Source organism: Leptinotarsa decemlineata, unplaced genomic scaffold, assembly GCF_025532065.1.
Source record: "Leptinotarsa decemlineata unplaced genomic scaffold, Ldec_3_MD MMD2_tig00000133_RagTag_RagTag, whole genome shotgun sequence".
Taxonomy (NCBI): Eukaryota; Metazoa; Arthropoda; class Insecta; order Coleoptera; family Chrysomelidae; genus Leptinotarsa; species Leptinotarsa decemlineata.
In genome coordinates this window covers 4,467,903-4,491,656 of record NW_027412542.1, presented here as the reverse complement: position 1 = coordinate 4,491,656, position 23,754 = coordinate 4,467,903, and the positions used below count along the sequence as shown (strand labels likewise).

The following is a 23,754-nucleotide window of genomic DNA, read 5'->3' as shown; positions in this document are numbered from 1 at the left end:
ACGTTGCTGAGAAAGAATGGAAAAAACGATATAAACACACTAAACGCTTCGATGAGTTTAATTCCTCTCAAGCACCTGCTCTTGATTTAGCTATTAGTAATATAATTATACAATCACAGGGTGATTTGTTTGCTACAGTGAATTAACCTTTATAATGATATAAATAAAACAGAATTCCAGTTCATTTCATTTCGAAAATTCATTCTGTTCTTTTTCAGTTGAATAAACCGAAAATGTTATGGCTAGTTTCTCAGTTCCTATCTAACTCTAATAAAGTTTTCGAAACGAGAACATAAATAATATGCATTTAAAGAAATAATCAGGGGTTACATTGTGCACTAATTTAAAACGACTGTATGTATGTGAATCTATTATTTTCCAAATTCTGTTAGGTAAATAGTTATTATACCTATATGAAAGCAGTTAAAAGCAAAAATTTTGAAGTCATGAGATTGCACGCATTTTTATCGATTGATGTTGAAAACATTTCCAAGAAATTACGAAATTTACGATAACCTGCAGAAATATTGATGTTTACAGCGCTTTTCATGAGCAATGATGTACATTACCGCTGTAAAAACTGTCAATTAGTCTAAAACTTTTTCAAAGAAATATTGATTCGCGATGAATAGTATCTCTCTAAAATAATACCTACCTTGACTAAGAAAACCATTTCAATTCATAACTAAAATACCCATTATTCCTTCAATAGAATACAGTCAGCGTTCAATAAGGACCCTTCTAATACAAACTCCGATTGAAAAAGGATAGAGAAAAGAGCGATTTCGGGGTTAGGGTCGACAAAGTAGGAGGGTTCAATGGATTTTTTCATCAGGTCTATTTATAGGTCCCTACATAACGCATACAATGATGTCACAGCGTTTATGATTCAATCTGAGTTTCAGTCTAAAAACGATCTCTTGAGTAATGAACGATTTCTTATTCAAAGAGTTTCGCGAAATAACTATTTAGGTGCATTCGTCGGAGAAATTTGAAATAAAAATTGTTTTTGTCAAGGTACCTAATGAAGCCATTGATTTGCAGTATTTCTCTATAAAATTGAGATACTCACTTGTTGAGTTGACAACAAATAACAGGCCAACAATGAATCTTAGGATTTCCTTAGGCGGTCTAATGTTATCAGAATAAAATACTGACTTTCGACGCAAGTTCACTAACCGAATTAGCATCATCAGGAGATGCATAAAACTAAATCTTACAGCTATGGAGAAACTATCAATGGCTCTCATATAAGTGCCATTAAATTCATTTAATGACCCTCATTATGTAAGGTGATAATTCGTTCAGATGTTAATGAAAACTACAGCTGTAAGAGTTACTTTCAGTCATCTCCTGATGATGCCAATTTGGTTTAGAGAAACGCGCGTCGAGAATCAAATTCATCATATGGCCGAAGTTCCAATTCTACCTAACAAAAGATTATTTTTTTTGTCAACGGCATCGACTACTTTGGTCATTAGCCTTGTGTTCTGGGTAACAATATTAATAACTCCCCGAGCCACCTAGGGAGTATCTTGTTTATTCGCGGCCGTCAGTCTTGTAACGTTGCAGAATCTTGTCAGTTTCAATTAGATGAATTCTCTTGAGAAAAATATCTGATCGAGGTGGGGATCGAACTCACGCCTATTCACTATCGATTCTTTCAACTGATCAAATTTCTAAATTATATTTTACAAATGAAACATGATGTCTTTGAAGTGAGAAAATTACATTTGTGATGGAAGTGATCGATACTTGATTGAAATAGATAACGTATTCAAGTAACATTTTATACTGAGATTTTCATTGAACAGTTTACAAAACCGCGCAACATTAGCACAAAAAAATTTGTTTAGGCATTTTCATCAAATAAACATGTAAACTGAATGAAATATCAAAAACAAGCTAAGAAAAATTTTGCTTCGAAGAAGTGATGTCAGTTTTTATTTGAAAGATTCAGTTGTGGTTTATGTATTAATTTCGAAGTCTTGAACATATTTACTTATATTCATGTTTAATGTGTGTTTTGTGATGACCTCTTACTTGGCGCCAACATATCACCAGTGCAATCAAAAGAAACCAAAGTTCGGTATATGGGGAATTTTGATTCATAATGTGTGAGGAATTTGTATTTTGATGAAATCCAGTCTGTTTTATTGTATGATATTCTATTGTTAGGAAGTTCTCCCAATGTACAGAAGAGATTTTACTGAAACTTTCTTGTGAGCCCATAACAACCATTCAATTTATCAAAGTCACAATAACATGAAATGGTTCACTTACAATAATGAAGCTAAGCCCACAGTAGGTGGTTCGCTCTGCCCTTTTTAGGGGGTTGCTGGCAATGGTTGGGTCAGTATGGATGTATGAGTGATGGTGAGTAAAATCACACAAAATAAATAGAAAGAGCTTGGAACTTGAGAAGTTTCACACACTATTTTCTGTTTTAGAGTATGATGGCAAGTTCTTCTCTCACCAAATAACTGATAACCTAGAAAAAATGTGAAGAACTTACAAAAAAGTGGGGAACCCGCTTGTAGTTCAAACATGTTTTGTTTAAGGGCGGAGAAGTAAAGAGTCAAAGGTTTTTTCTCGGCAAACTTATCTCCTCTAAAAATATTCCCTTTTCAATTCAAGTGATGTATATTATCATCTTTATCTATTACTTTTAGACTTATTCCATGTGTTGTCACAATTTCTATACCCTAGAGTTCTTGAATGAATTTTGCTTTCTCTGCAAACTGGCAGCTTAAAAACCAGTGCCCAAAGTAGTGCAATGATACTTACCCATATCCTGAGTGAAAAAGAATTTGAAATCTCATATACAGTGTCATCCCCATACGGGAAACTTACTTATTAAGGGTTTTTTGACAAAAAGTTATTCTTGATAAAAGTTTCTGCATCCCCTAAAACTAAACATGCACCAACAAAATACAGTACAACACACGTAATATACGAGGAGCCTTCAAATATTTGATTTTGAGACAAGAGTAAAGCATTGAAAAATACATCTAGATTTGAAGTCATGGCCATCTAAGTGAAGTTTTATTTTTGACCCATTTCTTTAAATGGAGACTACGAAAAAAAAATTGCTAAAACAATAAATAGACAGCATCCTGTATAAGACGGTTCATTTTAAAAGTCTGTAATATTACAAAGTACACAACTATGGTGTTAACCACGGTCAATTGTTTTAAAAAGTAAATTAATTTTGAAAGTTTTTGGTGCAGTTATTTTTATTTTTTGTTATCACCGAAAATTTCTCAAAATTATACAGTATTGTAATGAGAACTTAATATTCAATAATATCAAATCACAAAACATGAAAATAAAATTGGTATTTCGGAACAAACTCATTGATTTTTTGGAGATTCGACTTAAAACACTTATTTTGGAAAAGAAAATCTCCAGGAAATCAATGAGTTTGTTCAGAAATACCTATTTGATGTTTTTTGATTTGATATTATTGAATAAAAAAAAAATTGACCGTGGTTAACACGACAGTTGTGTAATTTGTAATATTACAAGCTTTTAAAATGAACCGTCGTATACAGGATGTTGTCTTTTTATCGTTTTAGCAAAAATTTGTTTTTTGTAGTCCCCATTGAAAAAAATTGGGTAAAAAAATAAAACTCCACTTAGATGGCTATGACTTCAAATCTAGATGTATTTTTCAATGCTGAAATAAGAGTACTTTACTATTGTCACAAAATCAAATATTTGAAGGCTCCTCGTATATTACGTGTGATTTACTGTATTTTGTTGGTGCATGTTTAGTTTTAGGGGATGCACAAACTTTTATCAAGAATAACTTTTTGTCGAAAAACCCTTAATAAATAAGTTTCCCATGTGGTGCATACTTTGGAGATGACACTGTATAAAGTGTCTTCGTGCTAGAGATGGTTATACTAACTTGAAATTAAAGCAATACCTATTTTTGAACTGTACTCTAAAATGTATCATAGTATTATTTTGAACTATGATTTTTTGTGTCTTTCCAGTTTTCCATCTCTATGCAAAAAATGAGGGAAACTTTCGAAGGAAGGAAGAAAGAAAGCAATAAGTTCAAAATTAACTCTTTACAAAGATGTGTAGATAATACCTAGAAGTTACTTTCAGATAAAAACTGAAAAAAGTTCGTTTCAATCAACTACTTTCACATGAACATTGAATTACAGAAAAAGTACTTTGAAAACAACTCCATTTTCATATGAAGTTTCCCTAATTTTTTATATATAGGTCAATAAGTACTCATAAAAGCAGAAAACTTTTTTCCAAAAATGAATCTCCCCTAAAAATATAGCCCTTTCAATTTAGGATTTTTTTTGTTGCTGTTCAAACTTTTTTGTCATATGATGTTGTTTTCATAAAAAAACTCTGTAATATCTGCTTGATTTACGGTAAGCTAGCAAAATCATATCAAAATCTCTAACTTTGTGGAAATCTTGATAATTTTAGGCAAGTAACACCTTATTTTTGCTCCTAGTTTGTTCGAAATAGATCACTCTATATTTGAATTATCAAAACTAAATTCTAGGTCTAAAATATCGACCATTTACAAGGGAAATTATAAAGGGTTTGAGGTTATTTACGGAGAGGGAATTGGCATAAATCATTCCAGTTGTTCACTTCATAAAGACTTTATTTTTGACATAATTCAATATTACCTTTTTGTAGGTAGGTTCTATATTATATGAAAAACTTTTTGGAATAAATAAAATTTATATCTATCTTACTCATTTAGTCATTCATCATGTTCAATAGCAGGTACTGTCTGATTAACAATTGATATGCTGAATATGTATGAAGTTCTTTACAATTATTCAGTTGAACTGTTTTTTCAAAATTACATAGACCTCATTACTTTTCAGTGAAAATTATTCTAAGCTACAATTCTTTTTCAATTCTCTAAATGTAAAACTTCAGTCTATTCAGTATATACCTTTTTGACCAGACAATGTCTAATATAGGAGCTCTTTGGATAGCAAAAATGTTTTTTTATGATAAATCTAGTAAATATATAATTTCTAAACACAAATTAGCACATGAAATCGAATGGTGATTCAGAATTTCTAATAACTAAGTAATTTATACAGAAAAGTTCACATTAACATTGTACTTCATCAATTATACTTTCAGTATTTGAGCAGAGAGGCGTCCGTCATAAAAACTCTTATCGTTAGAAATAAAATTCCTCTGATTATTTTCCAGGTCATTTCAAGTAACAGAAGTGACATAATTATGAAAGAATATTTCAGGAGTGTTTCATCCCAACACCAAACCGTTATTTTTAACACCTTGACATGTGCTTCTATCACCAAATGATCATCTTCAAGGGGAAGATTGAGTTTAATCTTCCTCTTGAAGATGATCCCTTCGTGATCGAAACACGAGTCGAAGTGTTGAAAATAACAGATTGGTGTTGGGATAAAACTCCAGTAAAATTCATTACTACAGCAAAGGTTCCAAATAGTGCATCACAAGTAATTGTAAAAGGTCAAACTGGCAATGATTTACATAAGAAAATACATTTTTAACATTAAAATTATATTTATTTGAGATTTTGAAAATATTCACGTTCAAAAAAATGTGACACAAAATATAACTTTCATAAATTATGGCAGTTTTTGCTATTTTATAGTAGATATCAGATTTGAGGAAACCAAGAATGAAATTTTCAATCACCATTTCTGTATGTAATTCTGTTATTTCATGCTGGATGAAAGGAATGTTTTCAATGTCACAAGATAATTTAAAAAGTATTACAAATCAGCTTATACTACCATTATTAAGAAAAATACTGAACCTGGACAGAATATATGCATCTACTACAATGGCATGATGCTTTTGTGGCAGTATGTTTATAATATTTTTCTAACTGGAAGTCTTTCACACATGGTTACTCTAGAAGAATTATTCTTTCTCATACTTCCAATCATAAAGACATTGTTATCACTTGTGTAATTAGGGTCCTCTGAACAGTTTTATAAATAACCAATAAAATATAGAATGCTGATTTTAAAAATTGTAAATCTCTGGTAGAGATAAGAAATACAATGTTTTCTTACTTGTTATCAATGAGAAAAGTCAATCCTCTCAAGTTAGCAATTCAAAACATTTTCTTTTGTTGGCAAGATAACAGATAAAATTTGATTGTTTTTAAATGGAACTAGTCTTATCTCCTTTCAACAGTAAGTTTGGATTGTTGAAGGAAAGAAATTGTATTGTACTTTTATAGGGTGGTTGAGCCTGCTGAGGCAATAAAAATAAATTGTATTCTGGTGATTCTTAGAGAAATGGGAGACTGTTCTCCTGTCCCTAATAGATTTTGAATTTCACATTCACAAGTTGAGCCAAAATATAGTTATATTTACAATTAAAAAATTTAATGATATATCTGAAAAAACTGGCGCAGAGACATATCAGTTATCTCCCTAGTTCTGTTTCAATATGATTGACAAAACATTCTGCACATTGTATTTGGCTTAAATTTATATTTTTTTAAAATTCATGTACTTACTGGGACTCAATAGTTCAGAGCGAAATTTCTATTACTTTAAAAAAATGGTTCTGTAAATCCACATTTAGCTAAGAAAAAAATGTATACATCTCTTTTTGAGCCCAGACCAAATAGAATAGATGAAATATAAAAAATCAATCACAAATTTCAAGATATATAATGAAAGTGTCATTAATATACATTTTAAATAAATATTTTACAGCCAGTTGTTCCAATCACTATTTATAAAAATGTTCTATAGATCCTAATCTACAACAAAAACTATTGCAAAATTATTTCACCAGAGCAATCAACTCCAGTCTTTTACAGTCAAAATATCTGGTTTCTTTGTTTGACTGAAGCTCTATGGAGATAAAATTATCATAAATGTATACAACAAATGCAATTATAAAAAACTAAGAAAGTTCAATTTGCCACTCAAGTTATGAATGAAACATACATCTCAGATCAAAGTATTTCCAACATGGCTAGTTAACTATTTTTAACCTGATCACTGGATCGAAAACTCAAAAATCAGTTGAGACATATTCATTCAAGTATCAACCTTTTGGTCTCAAAGGTTCACCTTTATGATTTTATACCATCAACTCCACCTTCTTCAAATTTGGTGATTTAAACTAACAAAAACTGTGTGTATGTGCTTAAGATAATCCAGTGTTTTTTTGAAAATCATCCCAACGCTTTCACATTACTTAGGTCTCCATTTTCACTTTCCACTTGCATCCACCTAAACCTGCCAACTTTATCAGTTGTTGGCTCTCAAATTATGAGCAGTCCCTAACTATTTATTAATTATATTTATTATATTAATTTCATAAAGTAATTGTTCATTGATATTTTATATCAGCAAAGAGTAGTGTTTTCATTATAAAACTAATGCAGGATGCATCTTTTATGTGCCATTTGTTAGCATTACTTGGGAAACCCATGCATCTTTTGAAAATTTGAGCAAAAAAATGAAATCATTCCAAAGAACGGCAACAAAGAATTATTATTTTTAAATAGTAGTGAAACCTAGGAGTGTGAGTTTGTTGTGTATAGGGAAGAAACAGCTGATCGAAATAACTGAATGTTAAATGTTAACGTTTGTACTTAGATGTTTCTAGATGACGAATTTCCGAATTATTTTCATTTTATGGGTAAATTAGGAAATTTGAACCTCCGTTTTAAGGAATTTTTAATTTATTTTAACAATATTGAAATTAAATGTTTTTTCTATCCAAGAAACTCAATATTGGTTTCAAAATTGTATTATTTAAAGGAAAATCTAGAATTCATCAACTGAAAAAAAAAGCTGGTTTCATCTTCATGAAAATAACAGGTTGATTTACAGTGGCCACTTAATTTTGTATGCTTTTCCATATTTATTAGTTGTTATGTGTTTTGTTTAATTTAATAGAAAATATATGTTTATTGCACTAATTTTTATTTAGTTTACCAATGCAAAAAATATGTAATTTAAATTACTATTGAACCCAACTTTCAATATTACCTCATTATTTTAGATTGCTGAAATAATTTCTAATGTTCAATGAGAAACAACTGATTAAGGACTCATACATATATTAAAAATCATGTCTTACAAAAAAAAAGTGCAAACAATTTACCTACTGCCTACTCATGAAATCATCACCCATAAGAGTCTAATTTTAAAACATTATAAAAATATAGGTATATTGGAGGGTATATTGATCAACTGATTTTTGAGTATAAAAAAAAATGTTGACTAGCTCATTACCTTGATAGCTATCCTAACCAAATATCAAGCCCAACATTTTTCAAGCAGTTTAATATGTGGAACACATCGACACTTCACCAGAAGTTCTCCAATGACTGTTAGAAAAGTCCTTTCTTCTTTTTTTCCTTTTTACCATCGACAGTCTCTCTGCTGCCCTCCAAAGACCTCCTTCTCAACTCTTCAACGGTCACCTGATTTTCTCTCTCCCATGCTTCCTTTTCCATTTCGAACTGCCTACGCTTCTCTTCCAATTCTTTTGCTTGTTGTTCCAGAGTCTTTTTCGTAGCCTCGTGCCGCCTAGTCAATTCCGCCTCACTATCTTTCAATTTTTGTTTTTTCTCACGCACTTTCATTTCAAACACTTGCTCCATCTCTGCCTCCATTTTCTTCATTTTTAGGTCGTGTTCCCGTTTCTCTTCGTCCATTTGTGCTAGAGGATTTTTATTTGATATCCTAGACGGCTTTCCATCGGTGCCTAGACCAGCTAGTTTACGACACCTGTAGTTTTCATAATGTACATTATTAGTAACATCTTTCAAATCCTGCAAGTGTGTTCTTATAACCATATTACGCAGTGCTATAAAATCACAGTGTTCGAGATTCTCCACTTCGGCAATTCCCCACGGATACCTACGACCTCGCACTTTCTTGCCATCGACTTCTATAACTGCATTTGAACCCACTACTGCAAAAGGCACTTTGTCTTTCAGCGATTTGTTCAATTTAAGTTCCTCGTCGTCTTCAGATGTGTCAGGAAACTCATATATTTTAATTTTGTGTTGGGTGATTTCATTTAGGATTTGCCTTTTGAACAAAGAGCACTCATCGTCAGTCAATGTATCTGCCTTTGCTATAACAGGAATAATATTCACTTTGTCACAGAGCCGCTTCATGAATTCTATATCCAGAGATTTCAGACCGTGGCCAGACGGTTGGATGAAATACAAACAACAGTGAACACGTTGATCGGGACTGACTTTTCGAGTTACTCTGGCCTCAGAATTCAGATAGTCTTCATATTTACTTTCTATAAACTCAATTATGGGCGTCCAGCAATTACTGTTATCAACAGCATCTCCAAATCCCGGGGTGTCAACCATAGTTAAATGCAAGTTCACACCGTTTTCTTTCAACATCACCCTCGTTGTTTCAACAGCTACAGTTTTCTTAAGTCTTTGCGTAGGTCCCGGATAGTCTGTAGAGTTGTAAATTTCCGTCAGGAACATTGAATTAATCAAAGTTGACTTTCCTAAACCAGATTCACCCACGACCATCAATGTAAATTCGAAACCTTTTTTAACAGCCTTTCTATACACCTGATTGGGTAAATTTGCAAAACCCACGTATCCGTCCAATTCTTTTGGTTTGGGACGTTCTTTCACTACATCGGGTATTGATTCACACACTGAATCTTTAATGGCATCGTCTTTGGTGGAATCAGGAGAAGCTAGCTTCAATGGTGGGTCAACAGGCTTTTCCATCGAGGGAGTTTTGTTCAGACGATTGGAATCCTTACTAACAGAGTTGGCAGATTCGGTAGACGTAAAGAACATTTCTCTCTTGCTTTGCAGTGAAGCTGTTGTTGAAGTGATATCAGTACTTCCATTAGTCTGAGGACTTCCATTGGCTGAACTGTTTTGCTGGTCCATGAATTTTTGTCTCATAGCTAGTCGATCCAAGCTGGAAAGCCTATAGGATCCTCCGATGCTGTCCTTATCCCTTTCCCTATTTAAACTACTGCCTGCGTTGAAGCTAGAAGTGTATTTTGGCAGAGTAGGTGGTGGGGTAGGTTTATTTTCTGCATTGCGGTTCAACAATGCACTGCTCGACGTATACATATAATTACTAGGCATAATGTTTGGTCTGGATTTGATCGTCGCCGTCGCTTGTGTGGTAGGAACTTGAGCATTCACATTATTGGCACTCATTGTAGCACAAAAATCCCCTCCTTTTCCTCCTCAAATCAACATTGTTTAAATTCCGCGATTTACCTCGTATCACCGACACTGAGCAAGTAAGAAGTAGGAATGAGATTAGGGAACTTTTTTGCTCTCAACTGTCACCGGCGATGAGTAATGTTTATCTGGTTAGCCACGCCCGAGACTCACGAATCCATATCTGTAAATAAACGTGATTTGTTAAGATCAAAATATTTTCTGAAGAGATCAATAGCACCTACCAAAATTTTGATTGATTCACAGTTCACTTTGTAGGTAAATATAAACATTAAAGATGCAGGTCAGTCTGGCACACCTTCGACCGGATTCGTTACGATTAATATGCGCGTTGCGCGCTGTGTTGGTTTCTGCTTTGTGCTCGCCTTCGCAACTTGCAAAAGTGTACGCTGGCTTCGGGTCGATGGGGGAGGAGGGTTGAGGGACTCGGGGCGGTATTTACCACAGAACATGGAAAACGAACAATGCGCAGTAGCGTCAGAATCCGATTGACCTACGTTGTCAACTCGCGTATATCATTCTATGCAAACGCTGTTCTATAATAAAATGTATCAGTGTGTTCCGATGTTCAACTCCGTTATTTAGGAAACACTTTTTGTCGTTCAGAAACCAGTTATTATCTTTGTTAATGACGTCATGTCACTTTTCACATATATAAGTATGATGATATACATTACTGAAATACTTTTTACTTTTTTCTTATGGATAAAGAATGAACCACGAGTTTATTCTTCATATACAAAGGGTGTAAAAACATATGAAGTTTTATTTATCATTTTTCATGAAGTAACGGCTACATGCAACACATCAATTTATTCAACATTACGCCTTTTTCATTGTTAGATATTCTCTTTGTAGAATGAAAATTTGCAAAAAATATTTGAAAACTGTCTTACAGCTCATCAAATATTTATAGACATCTAAAACAAGTTACCTAATAAAAATAGTGGGATTTTCAATTCTTATCACTGAATATATATGATTTCAATTGAACAATAAACATATGTGAAATTTTGTCAGTTTCGTATATTGAGTTCTCTGCAGAATATCAACGGGTTTATGAATGTTACATTCATGAAAAATGAGAAATAAAACTTTGTATGTTTTTTACCACTTGTATTTGTAACTAACGTTACTACAGTTTCGTCCTATAAGGACATTTTCAAACGAATACAGTAAATTATTTCTCATTTTTCATGATGATCTTCTACCACGTACCAATATATTTTTTAAATGTTGCTAGCATTAATTTTTTATCTATTTATGATTTCAGTGTATATAATTTTTTTAACTATATTAACAGGTTCTTGTTTCATCTCTAATATTGATGATCTAAACTAAATATGGATATACTCTTGTATTGCCATATTGCCATACTCTTGTAGGTATTGCCATTTTGTATTTACATAGATTTCATACTTATAGTTCATATCTTTGAATAATTTAGTTTGATTCAGATGTACCTATTTATATTGATTATAATAATAAAACAATAAATGATGAATTTTTCACATTTGGAAAACACAGTACCAACTATGTCAGTATTCAAATGGTTTTTTTCAATTACTTCTTGGTGAAGTGAAGTACGATCATTTCGAATATGTACTGACTCTTGAATATTTTTCTATGCCATCATTTCTTCTGATATACGGTCTGGTTATACTAAAAATTGATTTCTAAATTTTTGTATTAATCTAATTAAGTTTTTTAAAAGTTATAACTTTATAAATAACTATCTACCATTCTCTATGAAAATACTTCTAACATCAAATGACATGTTAATGAAACTAGATTCTGCATTTTTGTAGGTCTGTTCCTGAAATTTAAAGAGTTTATTGGTATATAAGGGAGAATTGGATTAGGGAGTATTGGACTTGAATTTGTTCTATTTCTGTTTCTTATTAGCTAAGACGTGGTTTCACTTACTTTCAATAAATTATTGTAGCCGTAACAAAATGTAAAATGGCAAGAGTGACAAATATAACTGGCTTAAGAATTGATTTTTAAAGTTAATTTTGGCTCATACAAGCTAATAAGCCCGATGTAGTCCCTCTTGACCACCAGAGCAAAATCATATTTGTCGTGGAGTTTTCAACTCCTGTCGAGACGAATATCGTCCGAAAAGAGGAGAAAAAACGGATAAAATATCGAGATTTTCTCTTCAAACTCCGCAGACTTTATCCAGAGCACTCTGTCAAGATGGTTGTTCTGATTATATTGGAGTCCTTGGTGGAATCGAAATCGAATCTTGAAATCTTACCTGCTTGCCGCACTAAGGCAGACATCTTAACCAGACAAATGCAGAAGGCTGTCATTCTTGACTCACCGCGCTTGCTCAGGGCACATGATTCTCGGACCCAATGATCACTTACTTCACAGTGTGGGGAGTTTTTGTTGTTTGATGATGCTGGCGCGCTCTCCCGAATGTATCGGAGCTTCGCGGGATAGGGCCTAACCAACGCGGACTACGGTTACAAAAATAATAATAATAATAATTACCCAACTGTTCAAAACCATTTACAGGGTTAACTGAGTATGTTAAAAAATGTAATATAGGTGCCTATAACTACAAAGTTACAATTTGAGAAAATGAAGGATAGCTAGATAGCTGACTTGAGATACAAATTGGTTCTGGCCAGTCGGCTGTAAAACGTTTTTGTGATTCTAATTCTAGAATGAGGCACACATAAATGTAAAGGAGATATTACCTCCATAGCATACACATTGCTGTGCAGTAATTTGTATAGAAAAATTATTCCAGCAAGTTTTCTGCGTAATACCTCTATCAGAATAGATACCATAAGATTTGAAGTAAATAAACTTTAGGAAACGACGTTGAACTCCTTCAATTAATGTATTATAGCAATTGTAGAATGGAGACCATAGAACAGAGCCATATTCCAATTTTGACCTAACGCAAGCTAAATAAAGAGTAACTAGAGCAGATTTATGTTTAAAATATTTTTTTCCAGTTAACCGCCGAACGACAACCTTCAGAAGTCGAAACATGTGCGAGCTAAGGACTAACGAGGTCTTACCTTTTAACGTGTGATTCCTAACAGATATGTTTGAAAAGATCTACAATTGCGAACTATAAAGCCATAAACTCTCAATGCTTCAGTTACTTTCGATCTAATGTGTTCGGGAAAAGACAAATTTTGATCAAAATATACACCAAGATAAAAGAAATATTCTCTCTTGATTTTGATAAAATAATGCAACCGCCTCGACGCTAATTCTTAATTATCTTTAGAACACATAATACACTCGAAAGTAGTGCAGGCTTGGCAGACATTTCTCGGAATGAAGAAAAGAGGTAAGAAATATAAAAAATGACCGAATAATAGAAAGAAGCCATCATTCTAGTATCATTTCTTAAGTGCATACATTTCAAGGCTTAGCTTGACCTGCGAAGATATTTGGTCAAAACCGTCAGTTTTTTATGAAGTTTTCAGTATTATACTGTTCAATTTGTAATCGCATTTTCTGTGCTATACTATGTTATTTTTATTTTCAATAAAATTCAAATTTTCTACTGAATTTAATGCATTTGTTTTCAATTGTTTCAGGTCCGGACTGTTAAAATGCACATGTTCACATTTATCCAACTGATATGTTTGATTTTTTTATGGATAATCAAATCGACAAAAGCTTCACTGGCATTCCCGTTTTTCCTCATTTTATTGGTGCCCCTGAGATCCCAATTAAAGTACTTATTTTCGCAAAGGGAATTGAGAGCGGTAAGTGACATTCCAATAATATGTAAGTATGTTTGAAGGTGATTGACAATGTTTCGTGATGAATTTCACTAGTTCGGACTTCCATTGTCTATTATATAAAATGATTTGAAATCCCTGAAACAAGTAAAAAAGAATAATTAAAAAAGAATAGTTGAAAATAACAATTATATTAAGCAACAATAAACCTGAAATGAAATGATAGTAAAATAACCTACAAGTAAAAATATAATAATTGAATAAATAAAAATTAAAGGAATGCAAAAAGAAAATAATAAAAATAAAAAAGTGTAGAGATTCCAAGTCACGTTAGTTCACGACGTTTCGATTGTTGGTATCTACAATCGTCTTCGGGTGATGACTGGACTGATTCCTCCGAGAGATGACTATTTTATAGGTCGTTGAAATACTTTCACTTTCTCTACTTTCCATTTTCCGCTTCACTGATTCCGTGAGAGATGACCGATTTGGCGGGAGTTGGTCATTTCTCGTTTGATGATGGGTTTCCATATGTTTCGTATATCTACGCTGGCCTGGCTGAATACGTTGTTGGACAACATGTATGCGGCTTCCTTAAATTTTCTCCTGAACCAATGTTCCTCTCTGTGCAAGATCTCGGCTTGGGACCACTCGATGTTGTGTTGATGGGTCCAAACATGGTCTGCTATTCCTGATTTGCTGGTTTCTCCTCGCTGTGTGTGCTTCTTGTGCTCGGCAATGCGAATATTCAATGGCCTCTTAGTTTCACCAATATAGGATTTTCCGCACTCACATGGTATCCGGTAAATGCAATTCTTGGAATCGCAGTCTGCGTTTGGGGGCCTGGTTTTTGTGAGGCTGCTACGGATAGTGTTACCGGATCTAAAACAGGTTCTAATGTTGTACTTGGAACCAATTCTTCTTATCCTCTCCGATAATCCTCTGATGTAGGGAAGTGCAAGCACTGGTTGTGACGGCTTCTCTTCCTTGCGAGGCTCCTGCTGTCTTTTGGCCAAAGTCTTTTCTACCATCGCTTTGGAGTATCCATTCCGCTGAAGATCACTTTTGATGATGTCTAGTTCCTTCTCGAGACCTTCCTTTGTATTACAAAGCCCAAAAGCACGGTCTAATAGAGTCTTGATGATTCCTCTTTTTGTCGATTGATGGTGGTTGGATTCGTGGTTCAGATACTGTCCCGTATGAGTGGGTTTTCGGTATACAGATGTTTCCCACTTAGTGTCGGTCCTCTTCACCAAAACGTCTAAGAATGGCAATTCATTGTGGATTTCCTTCTCCATTGTGAAAGTGATGGAAGGTCTCACGCTGTTGATGTGTTTCAGAAAGGCGTCTAGTTCAGTATTCCCATGGTTCCATATTATGAAGGTGTCGTCAACATATCTCAACCAGACTCGAGGTTTCTTGTGGGCTTCTTCAATGGCCAGAGTTTCAAACCACTCCATATATATGTTGGCTATGACTGGTGAAAGTGGCGATCCCATTGGCAGTCCCTCATCTTGTGTAAAGAATTCGTCCTTCAGTTGGAAATAACAGTTTCGTACACAGCATCCTAGTAATTCCATAATTACTTCTATAGGTAGATTCGTTCTCTCTTTCAGGTTCCCGTCTTCGGATAGCTTTCTCTGTATGATTTGGAGTGCTTCTTCGACCGGAACGTTGGTGTAAAGGCTTTCCACGTCGAAACTAATTAGTTGATCTTCCTGTGTGTGTGTAATATGTAAGTATTTAAGTTGCAATTCACATATTACGTCTCAGCCAACACACGCTTATTTACAGTTGTTGTTCGGTGTCTCATGTGCTCATAACCTGAAAATCAACCCAAAAAAGTTGAAAACTACACTTTTTGGATCCAAGAATGAAAGATCTGGGGTGAAAGAATCTCTGTCTATCCACATAGATGGAGAATTGATATCATTCTTTCGAGAGAGCAAAAACTTTAGTCTTTGGCTTGATCATGATTTCAGATTTATGCAAAGTATCTTTCAACAACCTGAGACAGCTGTATCCCAGCAAATATTCATTGTCAAAACTGTGACACTATTTACGGGCCTGCCCTGTTACAGACATTTTTCGTTTACAACAGAATCAAAATAGCTGCATAAGATTTTCGTATGGCATACGTAAGTACGAACACATTAGTCCCTCTTTCGGCGACTCATCCTCACATTGACTTATAATATATTGTTCTCTAATACACCCTCAAATTTGCTTGAGAAATTGGTTTCTTTGTCCCACTACGAAACTATTCGTAATAAAAACATTCTCCCGGTTCCTGGCCATAGCACTCCACTTTTCACCAGAAGTTTTTCTTATAATTCAGCAAAACTGTACAACTCCTTTGCCTGTCTGATTTATAGAATCCACTTTTAACAATTATTTTTTAATATGGAAAGATGTACTTATCTACTTCAGTCAAGGTGATGATTTCGTTGCTCCAATTCCTGCTCTCATTGTCTCAAGGTCCACGGTATCCCAGTTATCGTGGGAAGTACAACCGTAGTACGGACGATTTGGAATACAAACTCCTATGAAGGTGCATCATTTTTTGGGTCTTTTCGTCGAGTCGATACAGTTCCTCTCGGATATATTTCACTACTCCAAACGAGTAGAGTACGATTGGAATGGCAGGCATATTCACAGCACCGACTTTGTTCTTCCCCGACAGTTCCGATGACCAGATCTGGAGGAGTTTTGTAATTACAAATTTCGTTCGCCATCTTGGAGCCACCGTATTGTTTTTCTGCATTTCCGACCATGAAAACCACCACTTATCAATTTTGAATCAAATCGGACCATAATTGCAAATCTTGTCCGCCATTGTGGAGCCGCTATTTTGTTTTTTATCTTAGAAAAATTCCATAATGCATTGTCACCGAATGTATGTCAAATTAGCTTGCAAATGAAATATCATAATTTGGAATACGAAACAGTTTTTTTTTCCCGCAAGAAGGCGCTAAAATAGAAAGTTAAGTAGCAAAAATTGACATGGCCGAATTCCTTATGAAATTACCTTTTTAATGATGTGTCACACTTACTACTTTCCCTATACGAAACAGTTTTTTTTTCCCGCAAGAAGGCGCTAAAATAGAAAGTTAAGTAGCAAAAATTGACATGGCCGAATTCCTTATGAAATTACCTTTTTAATGATGTGTCACACTTACTACTTTCCCTATTCAAATTTTTTGGGTGATTAATGACCGAGGGGTGGGGGGAGAGGTATGACAGTTGAGGTTGTGATAGAAAGATGTCACCCTTGGATAACAAATAGACGTGTTTTTGCATTTTTTCAGAAAACATGTGTTTTGAAGATATTCGATCTGTTTTGTTTTCGATGCCCCATCCTGTATAAATCATTGATATAATAAATTATTAAAAATAATACATATTCAAAATCAATGAAATGTTCAAACGACGGGTTGGGTATCATTTCAATGGATGACCATGACGTTGAAACGGATAAAATAGCAATAGAAGAATTATTACTTTCATAACGAAAAGTTATTTGAGGTCTTTTTCTAGAATGAAACAAAAAGTGAAATATTTGATAACGTTGTACCCACCCTGAAATACGAGTTCATTGCATCTTCCGATTATATCTGTAAAAGGAGGAAATGCTTTGAATAAAAACAAATGCAACTGATAAAATAAACTGAACATGTCTTTTTTGGTTTAGATTTTAGATTATAAATATTTATGTGTTCACGTAAATTGATTATCAGACGGTCGAAAAATGTGTTAACAGCATGTTTTCCTTTATAGTTAGCAATAATGTGTGGAAAACATCACTTCTCCGTTTATATTTTTATAAATAAGAAAAATTATAATAGATAGATTTATTCGTATCAAATAATAAATTGTAATCGAAACTTGTCTGTAGTAGAATATGAGAGACTCGTATTTTGCTCTTTATCTTTCTGTCTGTAATCAGCATCAAATTCATGAAAAGAATTCTGGTCCTGAATAAATAGTAATAACAATTTTAACTGATTACAAACCGCAACTTCAGTTTAAAAATATATTCATCAATGAAATACGAATCGATGACTAGCATTGAACAGTTCTCAATTTTTCATTTTTCTTTTCGACGATTAATATTGCTGTCTACAAATATCTGGTTAAACATAGTGCAGAAACGAAACCAAAAACCCTCTGAAAGAAAATTAAAATTTGTGTTGTTTTTGGAAAGTAAGCCCGAAAGTATGTGTTTTTCGAATTTATTTTTTCTTGCAGTTTCTTCAAGAAAATATTTTTCAGGTAAAACACATATAGTACCTACCTTAATTATGTAACCAGTCGGACGTTTTGTTTATATTTTGAAATGAAGGATGATACTACAAGATTTGAACAGAACATCAAAGTACCGTATCTTATGGTCAAAATACGAATCGGCGACAAATAAATGTCACGTCTATTTATGACTTCTCAATAAATGAATAATTGATACACGCCTATCAAAATTTAGCAACTTTATTGAATAACACAAATTACAAATTACTATACTTCAATCGCACTTTCTAATTGTTTTACTCACTTCGCTTTCTCCGCTTGTACTCTCGTATATACAGGGTGTTCCATTTCAGACGAGCCACCCCTTATATTTCTTATCCCATAGTGAGTGGAAAAATTTCCCGAAACACGTCGAATGATTTTGTTTGGGAAACATCTTTTGACGTATATTTTAGGCTTGAACGAGAAACCCCCTAATAGGGGGCTCTTTAACCCCTCAAACTTGAATAGGGGAGAGGGGTTGAGTGATACTTTATTTGAAAGGTCTTGGAGGCCTCTTTACAACGGTGTATGAAAAACGTGAATTTGATGAACCGTTTTCGCCAAAAATCATTTTTGCGGCTCGAATGAGCCACCTTGAATAATTTGGTTATTTTTACATGTACAAGCCCATTTTTATTAAGCCCTTTTTACAAACTTAATCTTCAAAAAATTACATTCTTGAAAAAATTGATTTGTTTTATCATCATGCTGACGATCAAAAAATTCGATTCTGCGTGACATGGTTCAGCATAATTGGAGTTATTTGATGACACTCATTCACAATTCTTTGGCGTAGTTCGTCCAAATTTTCAGGGTGAGTCACAAAAATCTTGGACTTGAGATGTCCCCACAAAAAGAAGTCCAGAGGGTTCAGGTCAGGAGATCAGTCAGGATCAGTCAGGACCATAGGACCTCTTCTTCCAATCCGACCGGAGTATTGCAAATTGAGGTATTGGCGAACTGGTGCGGCGTAGTGCGGAGAAGCTCCGTCTTGTTGGAAATGCAATTATTGTTCAAGTAGTAGAGGATCGTTTTCTAATTGTTCAGTTATTAACGGATCAATCGCATTTTCCAGCATTTCAAGATAACATTCGCCAGTTAAATTACCAGAAATAAGCATAGGTCCAATTAGGTGGTCTCTCAAAATTCCTTCCCAAACGTTTAGCTTTTCTGGATGTTGAGTGTGAGCTTCTCGAAATACATGAGGATTTGTATCGCTCCAAATTCTACAGTTATGCCGGTTAACCTCTCCATTAAGTAAAAAAGTGCATTCGTCAGAAAAGCAAACGTTGTACAAGAAATTTGGGTTATTGTTGATACGCTCGGCCATAATTTCGCAAACTCTTGCCTTCGATCTCAATCATCATCGTTTAATTCATGAATTAATTTAATTTTGTGCGGATGGAACTTGTGTCTATGTAAAATTCTGAAAACGTTAGATTGACTAATACCGGAAAATGCATAAAGTTGTCGTACAGATTGCGTGTTTGGCAGAAGTTGGGCATGTCCCAATACCGCCACAGCTGCTCCTTGATTATTCACAATTCCAATGGGTGCCCTTTGTTTATCCATTACTGAACCCGTCTCCACAAATTTTGAAATCAAATCCAGTACGTACTTATGGGAAACACTACGTTCAGGGTGGTTTTGGTTAAATATCCTTGCAGCCTCTCGGGTACAATTTTGTTTTTGGTAATAAAGGCCTAACCAGCTCAACACGTTCTTGCATGTGTACACCATATTTTTAGAAATTTTAAATAAATCAGCAAAGTAGTAACTCAACGGATTATTTTAATTCTGAAATGATCGAAGAAAAGTTACAACTAGAAAATCGCCTTCTAAGCACAAAAAAATTAAGGCAAGATAAGGAAATTTTTTGCTGTTTTTTATTTATTAGTTTGAGAGAAAGTATTATTGTATGGAAGTCAATAGAGGACGATTTGAACATTGGATTTAAACATGCAAATTTGTTTTTTTTTATTGTAAGCATGATGATAACACAATTAAATTTTTCAAGAATGTAATTTTTTGACGATTGTTTAAGTTTGTAAACTGGACTTAATAAAAATGGGCTTGTACATTGTAAAAATAACCAAATTATTCAAGGTGGCTCATTTGAGCTGCAAAATTGATTTTTGGCGAAAACAGTTCATCAAATATACGTTTTTTTATACACCGTTGTAAAGAGGCTTCTAAGACCTTTCAAATAAAGTATCACTCAAGTCCTCTCCCCTATTCAAGTTTGAGAGATTGAAGAGCCCCCTATTAGGAGGTTGCTCGTTCAAGCCAAAAAGTTTGAGGAGTTGAAGAGCCCCCTATTAGGGGGTTGCTCGTTCAAGCCTAAAATATACGTCAAAAGATGTCCCCCGAACAAAATCATTCGACGTGTTTCGGGAAATTTTTCCACTCACTATGGGATAAGAAATATACAGGGTGGCTCGTCTGAGATGGAACACCCTGTATATTATATACTACTTTCTAATGCTTTTGTATGCTCTACGAACTTAACGAGATTGTTCAACGGCTTCCATAGGACCCTCATTCGTCTTCAAGAGCTCTTACCTTTTAACGTGCGATTCCAAACACGGGTTGGACGATAAGCAGTGAAAATATATCACCCGGCCTCGCGGCTAGAACCAACACGTTTCACCTGACGATTATTCAGAGTTACTTACAAATAGAATTTTAAAAAAACGTTATTAGGTATCATGTACAAGCACTAATACCTTAATAGTTGATGATGAAAATTAATTTTTAGCCATCCTATCGCTCCAGTTTTGAATTCGATTATATGAGTTACGTTTCGGCCGTTACTAATCGTTCAAATACTTGGTGTGACTCCGAAGTCATTTAGAATTAAGATAAGCTCATCATTTCTAAGAATAGATATCGATGAGAAATTATAATTTAAACTATATCCTGTGTCACATATTATATATTGTAATGCAATATTGACTTCCTTGAATTAAGAGAAACTAGAGCAAGACGATATTTGTCAGCTCCTGGTGAGACGAATATCGTTCGAAAAGAGGAGGAGAAACAGATAAAATATTGAGATTTTCCCTTTGACCTCCGCAGACTCTAACCAAACCATCGTCCATAGATATATTAGAATATCTATGGACGATGACCAAACCACTCTGTCAAGACGGTCGTTCTGATTATTGGAGTCCTTGATGGAATGATGCCCCCTCTACTCTCGATAATGCTATCGCGCCTTCCCGAACGTATAGGGGCTTCGGGGGATAGGGCCTGACCAGCGCGCCGACTTCGGTGGAAAAATAATAATAATAATGTTTATTCACCGAATATAGATAAATAGGTATACACAATTCAAAAATATAAAAAAGGAGTAAATAAACAATGAAATCACAGAAGGACTATCGACGAGGGGTGTTCTTTGTACGTGATATAACCATTTCAGTAAATAGGAAAAAGTAAGTACATAATATGACGTATGTTAAAAATCATCATAAGAAGTATATAAGAATAATTTCGAAAAATTATTGACATAAGTCTGAATTATAAAATAGTGCTTACGATCAGGCTAATAATATTCATAGTCGTTCAGCGACATTAGTTATTGACGGTTGAACGCAAAATACATGCATGTGATAAAATGACCAATGTTTAAAAAACAGTGTTAACTGATATGAAATGAGATAAAATAGTACATAATGATGAAAACAATAGGTTAAGTAAAGTAATTGTGTTACATGGAAGGTTCTGAACATGGCCAGTATGATTTTTTGGAGAGTTTGTAGGAGGAAATTTTGTTTATATTTTTTTAATTATGTTGATTAACCAGTTTGTGAAAAAATAATCTTTCGGTGAGCAATATCCATTTTTGAACTTTTTTCTGGTTGATGTCTCCAAAATATTTTGGCAGAGGTGATATTGACTGATTTAATCTTTTGAATACTTTATTATTCAGAATATCGGTTGAATACCTATCAACTCGAAATCTTGCTTTATTGTTTGAATTACTAACCCATATAACTGATTTTGTATATTACAGCCCAATATCTAGACTTATGCTTCTCAGGAATTCTTTTATTGGTGGTATCATAGGAATTAACTTTGAAAATTGAAAAAATTATTGTGTCAAAGGTATTTATAATATAGGTAATATTAATGTGATTCAGATTTTGTCAAACGAGAAATGTTTTTATGATAGTACAGCACTTTTCTTATTCTGACTGAGTGATTAAAGCACATTTTCACCAACATCAGCTTGGGCTGACAATAACCAAGTAGAATTTAATGACAAGTAAATATGGTACCCAATTTCTCTAACCGCGTTAATTTGTTGGGTGTCAAATTGAAACCAATACTTTTTATCACAATCACTTTGGTTGAATAATAAGAATTACCTAGTAAAAAATAATTTTTCTAGAGCCCTTGTTAGAAAAATAATGAAAGAAAGAAATATACAGGAGTGAAACTCAAGTATCACAAAATTCCATTTGTAAAAAATGTATCTGATAAACTTGGAATGCTACTCAGTATCGAACAAATTAAAGTGGTATTTTCAAATGAAAATACAGTTGAAAAACATTCCCCCCGAAACAAAAAACAAAAACAACACAAGAAATACATTCCAACATAGTGTACAAATTGAACTGTAGAAGCTGTCACAAATGATATGTTGGTCAAACCGAACTGTACCTTAAAACACGAGTTTCAGAACTCATGAGAGACTCTAAGAAACCAAATATAAAAAAACCCACATCTCTTGTTGAACATGAAAAAGAATATGGACACATTTTTTATTTTAATCATCCAACTATTCTAGATGTTCATCCATATTTATCCAAATGATATGATACAAATTCCTCAAGTGCGATAGTGTTCATACTAGAATACTGCATATTTCAATTTGATAAGTAAAATACCTGAATAATATACCCTTTTTTAATTCTTTTTCTTTCTGATATTAATTGAAAATCAGACACCACCTTATCAGAATCACAGATAATTGTGAGTTATTTAATTAAGAACTCATTATTTCTTGTAAAATTGAAACGATAATAAATCGTATAAGTTTTGTGGGAGGTATGTTTATGAAAATTCATTGTTACAGAGCCCTGAAGAAGAATTTAATTAAATTCGAAACGTCGGCAAGAAAACAATTGTTTTATTTTTAGAAAAATTTGATCCTGTTACCCAACCAACCTTTCTTTAGAAAAATTATTGGATAACTAAACTAGTTAACTGAATAAAGGTTATCTTCTCAGAAACTCAAAACTTTTAATGGTTTATTATTTGAGCAACATTGGAATGTTGCTCAAATATATGGAGCTTCGCTACCAAGCACACCAACAGATAATACTGATTTCTAGCTAAAAAAGGACATGATGAAAATTAAGTTATAGTGCCCAAGCACTAATACGTTAATAGTTGATGATAGATAACCCACATAGTCTGGGATATCTAAGAAAGATATGAACCTATCTTCTACTTTTACTTAAAGTATTCGAATAATTGAGACCGTTCGATTTCCCCGAGTTATATATGACAGAAGAATGCTTCGAGGTT

The 23,754-nt window shown here is 33.7% G+C and overlaps 2 protein-coding genes across 5 annotated transcripts in view; one reads left to right on the top strand and one right to left on the bottom strand.

The window, feature by feature from the left end:
- The window catches only part of Ae2 (anion exchange protein Ae2), a 276,285-nt gene that overhangs the window by 246,513 nt on the left and 6,018 nt on the right, over positions 1–23,754 (top strand). For all 4 annotated transcript variants that reach the window (XM_074172605.1, XM_074172606.1, XM_074172608.1 and 1 more), the window contains one exon: positions 13,783–13,953. In XM_074172605.1, coding sequence (XP_074028706.1) covers positions 13,783–13,953 — 171 coding nt within the window. The remainder of the gene's footprint in view (positions 1–13,782; positions 13,954–23,754) is intronic.
- Positions 6,659–10,643, bottom strand: pnut (septin 7-like protein pnut). The gene is made up of 2 exons (XM_023157650.2): positions 10,438–10,643; positions 6,659–10,376 (listed from the first exon to the last, which is right to left on the bottom strand). The coding sequence occupies exon 2, from the start codon at positions 10,184–10,186 to the stop codon at positions 8,357–8,359; it is 1,830 nt and encodes a 609-aa protein (XP_023013418.2). The 5' UTR covers positions 10,187–10,376; positions 10,438–10,643; the 3' UTR covers positions 6,659–8,356.

What these genes read in the sequence shown, in the direction of transcription:
- pnut (XM_023157650.2), bottom strand. Translation starts at nt 10,186, where the DNA reads ATGAGTGCCAATAATGTGAATGCTCAAGTTCCTACCACACAAGCGACG.